Source organism: Miscanthus floridulus, chromosome 9 (genome assembly GCF_019320115.1).
Source record: "Miscanthus floridulus cultivar M001 chromosome 9, ASM1932011v1, whole genome shotgun sequence".
Classification (NCBI taxonomy): Eukaryota; Viridiplantae; Streptophyta; class Magnoliopsida; order Poales; family Poaceae; genus Miscanthus; species Miscanthus floridulus.
In genome coordinates, this window is record NC_089588.1 from 69149027 (window position 1) to 69155029 (window position 6003).

Below are 6003 nucleotides of genomic sequence, written 5' to 3' on the forward strand. Positions count from 1 at the left end.
CCGTTATTAGCATATGTTTACTGTAGCACCACATTGTCAAATTTTGACTAATTAGGCTTAAAAATTTTGTCTCACAAATTAATCTCAATCTGTGTATTTAGTTTCATAATTAGTCTATATTTAATACTCTATGCATGTGTCTAAACATCTGATAGTACAGCGACTAAAGTTTAGGACGTGGAAAAAAAAAACCCTTACTCATATTGATCAGAGGGAAGTAGGGAACATGTCTCTTCTTTAATTATTTTACTTCACTTTCTATAGCATGAATGAACAATGAAGCTCTAAATCATACTAAGAAATAATGATGTCGTATTCAACTGTACTTCTTGCCCTCCATCTACAACTCAAGCCTCAAACCTTATCTCCATCTCATGGTTGTCAACCATGATGAAATGAGACCCAATATCGATCACCTTCCTGCCATCCGCCCTCACTCTGCTGAAATGCTCACACGGGCTGATGTCAAACCTGAGGTTGGCCGTCTCCCCTGCTTTGAGATGCTGGCTCCTGAACCCAATCAGCTGGCTTGCCGGGCTGCCTCCTTTCGTGTTTGGCCACCGGAGGAACATGAGCGCCGAGTGCTTCCCGTCCATGGGTCCGTGGTTCTGCACCTCCACCATGGCTGGAAACTTGAGCTGCTCGCATCCGTCAGTGCCGATGTCGTCGACGTGGTAGCTACGGTCGCCATCCTCTGTCATCGTCTCCCTTAGGCCAGTGAGAACAGTGCTCGAGAGCGCAGGCATACTGGTTCCGTAGACTAGCCGGCGGGAGAAAATGGAGTAGCTGAGGCCGTAGCCGAACTTGTAGACGGTCTTGCCCTGGTAGAATCGGTAGCTCCGTCCAGGGTAGCCGCTGGTCGGGTCGGCACGCATCCTCATGTCCGTCATGGGCACCTTGGTGAACTCCTCCGGATACCACGTCACCGGAAGCCTCCCGCTGGGGTTGTGGTCGCCGAATAGCACTTTGGCGATGGCGAGGCCGCCGGCCTGTCCGGGATACCCAGCCCATAGGATGGCACCGATCTTTGGGTTAGACTGCGCGAACGTGATGTCCACCGGTCCGCCGGAGAGAAGCACCAGGATAACCGGTCGCTTTGACGCGTCGGCAACGGCAGTGATGAGGCTATGCTGCATCCCCGGAAGGAGCAGGCTCGTCCTATCCTTCCCTTCGCTCTCCTGCTGTTGGCTCAGCCCCATGAAGAGGAACACGTAGTCCTCCGAGCTCGCCAGCGCGACAGCCTGGTCCGTCGCGGCGACGTCGCAGGCCGCCGAATTGCACCCTGCCACGAACCTCACATTGTTCACATAGCTTTGGAGCCCCTTGAGCGGCGTCGTGGATTCGCACGGCGGACCGAAATAGTTGGCGATAAGGGCCATGCCGTCGTTGGCATTGGGACCGATGACGGCAGCGGAGGTGACCGTGGAGCGGTCGAGCGGGAGGATGCTGCCATCGTTCTTAAGCAGCACGATGCCGTCCTGCGCTGCCTCGAGCGCAAGATTCCTGTGCTCCGGCGTGCAGATGTCCGCGGCGCCGAGGGCGCCGTACATGTTTATCCTCGGGTCGCCGTCGAAGTGTCCCAGCCGCATCCGGACCGCGAACAGGTTGGTGAGGGCCTTGTCGATGTCCTGCTCCGTCAGCTTCCCCTGCTGGATTGCGGCCGTGGCGTGCTGCTGGATGTAGGAGCCGCAGTCTATGTCCAGTCCTGGAAATAGAGAAATTAGAGTGGTCAAGCAGAGAAACAGAGGAAATTCGCAGAGGAGCAGCCGAGCAGAGCAGGGTCCGGACAACATTGGCCAAGAAACAGAAACGTACCAGCCTTGAGCGAGACGGCGACGGCGTCCTCCGGCGTGGGCGCGTACCGCTGCGCGTCGCGCATGATGGCCACGGCGTCGCAGTCCGAGGCGATGTACCCATCGAGGCCCCAGTCCCCCCTGACGGTCCCGGTGAGCAGATCAGTGTTCGCGCACGCCGGCACGCCGTTGATGGCCGTGTAGGCGCACATGATGCAGCTGGCCTTTCCTTCCACGACGCAGCTACGGAACGGCGGGTTGAAGGTGTCCTCCAGGTCCTGCGCCGTCACGCGGGCCACGAAGCTGTAGCGCGCCACGCCGTTCCAGTCCTCCAGGTCGTAGGCCGTGGCGTGCTTGCAGCACGCGGAGGTCTGCAGGAGCGAGGACGAGCTGTTCCCCTGGATGCCCCGGACGAAGGCGAGGGCGTAGCGGCTCGCCACGGCCGGGTCCTCGCCGGGTGTCTCCTGCCCGCGGCCCCAGCGCGGGTCCCGGAAGATATTCACGTTCGGGGACCAGATTGTGAGTCCTTCCGCCTGGCCGACGTTGAACAGCGCCCGGGCCTCCCGGCCGATCGCCTGCACGTGAGCGACTACATGTATGAGACGAATTCACATGGCACTATGGCAGGCAAAATTCCTTGCTGTAGTATAGTTATGCTAGTATGGACAACAAACGAAAAACAAGAGGATATTGAAATAGGTACTTTGTTTATAGTGAAAAATGAGCTAATTTTGTCGGCCAAGCCTTTCAGGTACTTGTAGATAGAAGGGGATTTTGTTGTTTGAAGGACTGGTTCAGTTCATCACTTGCCCTGCCTCCGCTAGCCTAATGACATGCCCCTGCGGCAGGCCGGCCGGCAGCACAGGCGCTATAGCAGGTGGGCACACCGTACCGGCGTACCCACGGCCGCATGACCAACAAAAAGGCTGTACCTACAGGTTAGGTATACAGATCCAAACGACCGTGATCTCGAAATTCAGATGATCCTGTCCGGCCCGGCAGTCACACACACGTGACATCACGCAACGAAAAGGCGCCACTTTTTCCCACGCCAACATTCTGCGATCGTCTCTTTTCGGCACGGGCCAATGCATCCGTGTTCACGTGCTAGCCCCTTTAATTTGTCAGGACTTCGATTTCCCGTTACTCTTTAAGCGCAAACTACAGGTTTGGTTCAACTACTACGCACCACATACATTACGCACTAAGTTATCGATTCATCGAATCGGTCTATGGTTCGATCGAGAGAGAGAGACGAAAAAGTGTCAAATTCAAAGAAATATAGCATGTATACCTAGACGTATGTAGATGCGAAATTAGGTTGTTTTAGTCAGTACATGGTGTTTGGTCAGGCTCCAACATTTCCGTAGTTAATTCGTGCTATTTAGGCCAGCGCCGAATTTACGCCTTGTTAACCGGCCAGTTGACCTCTCAAACAAAGTCGCTCTCACATCAGTTAACTTATCAGTTACTACTACTATTATCGTTCATGAATAGAAGGTCTAAAGCCTTAGACCCACACCGAACATATTCAATTTCGCATTAGTGATTTTTATCTTCTTATAACTCCGCTTATTTTTATTTAACATACACTAATCAGTACTAGTAACGCCTCCGTTTCATAAAAAAAAATTAATCCCATCAATATCAGACGTAGCAATGGATCGGAGATTCTGATTAATCAAGCTAAGCTGCGGACCTCAGCACAGACGCTGTGCAATTAAACGCACCCTAGCATGGTTGTCCGTTCCCAAGCAAGGGCCTATTTAGATGCCGAAATTTTTGGCAAAATGACACTGTAGCAGTTTTCGTTATTATTTGGTAATTAGTGTCCAATCATAGTCTAATTAGGCTTAAAAGATTCGTCTCATGAATTTTGTCTAAACTGTGTAATTAGTTTTATTTTTTATTTATATTTAATACTTCATGTATGCGTCCAAAAATTCAATGTGACGAAAAATCTTGAAAAATTTGGCATTTTAGGAGGGAACTAAACTGGACCCAAATCACGCATGACACCAGCGAAAAAGCTGCAAGAGCGCGGCGCCAGCGCGTGCATGCATGGTATCGATTGTGGATGCATGTGTCCGTCCGGCCGTCCGGCCGTCGGTCCCACCCAACTAACCGCCCGTGCCAGCCAAAGCAATCCACCGCGCGCGGCACCCCGTAATGGCTGTGTGGCAGGCCCGCCCGCCAGCCCGAGCCGCGCTCACGCACCATGAGTGCCAGTGCCACCGTGCGTATGCCCATGCCGGTCGGTACGCGCTACGCGGTACGGTATTCATTCCAAGCAAGAAGATCGAAAAAAGAAAATGCTCATCGTCGCGTACGTATCGTACGTAACGCACCTGCCCGATGCGGAACCAGAGGTCATCGTCGAAGGCGGCGGCGGTGAGCAACACCTGTGGGAAGCTGGTGGCGGCGCGGACGCCTCCCACGGCGTCGAAGTGGAGCCCCTTGCCCGAGGTGGCCAGACCATGCAGCGCCTCGTTCCACCACTTGTATCCGGGGACGCCCAGCCGCGGGACCCCCGCCGCCTGGTCGCCGAGCTGCGCGATCTTCTCCGCGAGCGTCAGCCGGGACACCAGGTCGGCGGCCCGCTGCGCCGGCGCTAGCGTCACGTCGCAGAACGCGAGGCCCTCGGACGCCTCCGCGGACGACGGGCCGCACGAGAACGGCGGGTCCCCGGCCAGTACTACTGCCGCACCGTGCAGCGCCGCCAGCGTCACGAGTAGTGCTAGCGTCGTCGCTGCCGCCATGCTGCTGCAGCCGGCGTTGATGTTGATGGAAGGCCGTGGCGGGAGGCGGGAGGCGGGAGCGAGAGCGATGTAGCGACCAGCGCGCGCCTGCCCGCCTAAATAGGCTGCCGCCGCGAATCGGAGCTCGCCGCGTGTCTGCTCACTGGTGTTGCGTGTGGTGCACTGTACAGCAGCTAGCTGCTTAGCTTGCTACTAGTAGTAGCCATCATCAAGAGGAATCGCAGGGCATGCGTGTGAAGAAGATGCTTCTCTTGCCCTTTCGGCCGAGAGCATTTCAATGGAGATGTTTCCATCTATGCGTGCTGGGTGATGTTTCCGGTCCATGGAGATATGCGTTTCGTGGCGCTGGGTAATTAGGTTACCTAATAATTAATTAGTCCTTCAGAGTTCACATCAAGCCAATGCGCGTCGCTTTATTTGAAAAATTGCAACGGTGTCTTCCTGTAGTCGACCTGTGCGTAGTCTGTCTCATTGGGATTGCTTAATAAGCAGATAGGAGTCCAAAATACATTTTGTATGATCGTTTTTAAGATCACTGATTATGAACATGGCGAAGCTACGAATGAGATTTGTATACTGTTTTCATTAAGCTGTATGGTAAGTGTTGAGAGGTAGAATGTCGTTTCACCGGTAGGCTCCCTTTGGAAAAAGAAGGAAAGGTACGGTATATCAATTTTGGAGTATTGTAATCCTATAGAAAACTTTTCTTATATATTCTTTAGAACTAAGTATTAATAAATGTTTTGAAATTCTTTTAGATTACTACGAGAAGCATCAAACCATAAGAAGTGATTGACAACTGTCACGACCCAAAGGTTGTTCCAAATAAAACTTTTTCGACAACCTCCTTAATAACCTTGCACAGGTCCCCTTAGCCAACAACCACCATATCACTCTCCCAGAAAGGCCCCTAGTACTTTCTACTAAGGCGAGGACTCCAAATTCATTAATCAACCCCATCGAATTTCGTCAATCAACCTAAGTCAACTAGGGGTCAACCCTAATCAACCTATAGTTCACTTTGAGGACATACTCTGAGACAACTACTAAGTAACCTTCCCAATCTCTCTAAAAGTGTTTATCAACCCCTGGAGCAAGATCAATGGCCCCAATGTCAAACCCCTCTCTCTAAATCAAATTATGTCCAATTTCAGTGATCTACCAGGAACGTTCCGATGATCCGACAGGACCATCCGCTAGATCACTTAGTCAGTAGATTCAGTTTTGATGAGATGTACCTCTCTCCTCTCCCATGGCCCCACATGTCAGCACCGAAGTGGAGATACTTCTCACTGGAATCAACCCGTCTCCACTCACTCTCTCACCCATTCACTCATTCCCCACCCTCCCTCTCTCTCTACAATGAAGAACAAGGATGAACTAGAGAGAGAAAGAAAAGGTATATAAAAGAAGAAAGAGATATTTATGAATTGCCTATTTGTCCCCCTTTA

The 6003-nt window shown here is 52.4% G+C and overlaps 1 protein-coding gene across 1 annotated transcript; it reads right to left on the minus strand.

Moving 5' to 3' along the window:
- Window positions 1-202: 202 nt before the first annotated feature.
- LOC136482104 (probable beta-D-xylosidase 7) lies at window positions 203-4613 on the minus strand. Its single transcript, XM_066479350.1, has 3 exons — window positions 4142-4613; window positions 1816-2368; window positions 203-1705 (listed from the first exon to the last, which is right to left on the minus strand). The coding sequence occupies exons 1-3, from the start codon at window positions 4550-4552 to the stop codon at window positions 348-350; spliced, it is 2322 nt and encodes a 773-aa protein (XP_066335447.1). The 5' UTR covers window positions 4553-4613; the 3' UTR covers window positions 203-347.
- Window positions 4614-6003: the final 1390 nt, after the last annotated feature.

What these genes read in the sequence shown, in the direction of transcription:
- LOC136482104 (XM_066479350.1), bottom strand. Translation starts at nt 4,552, where the DNA reads ATGGCGGCAGCGACGACGCTAGCACTACTCGTGACGCTGGCGGCGCTG. An exon ending in TCTGGTTCCGCATCGGGCAG is followed by an intron (nt 2,369 to 4,141) that starts GTGCGTTACGTA and finishes GCTCACGTGCAG; the next exon opens with GCGATCGGCCGGGAGGCCCG. An exon ending in CGCCGTCTCGCTCAAGGCTG is followed by an intron (nt 1,706 to 1,815) that starts GTACGTTTCTGT and finishes CTCTATTTCCAG; the next exon opens with GACTGGACATAGACTGCGGC.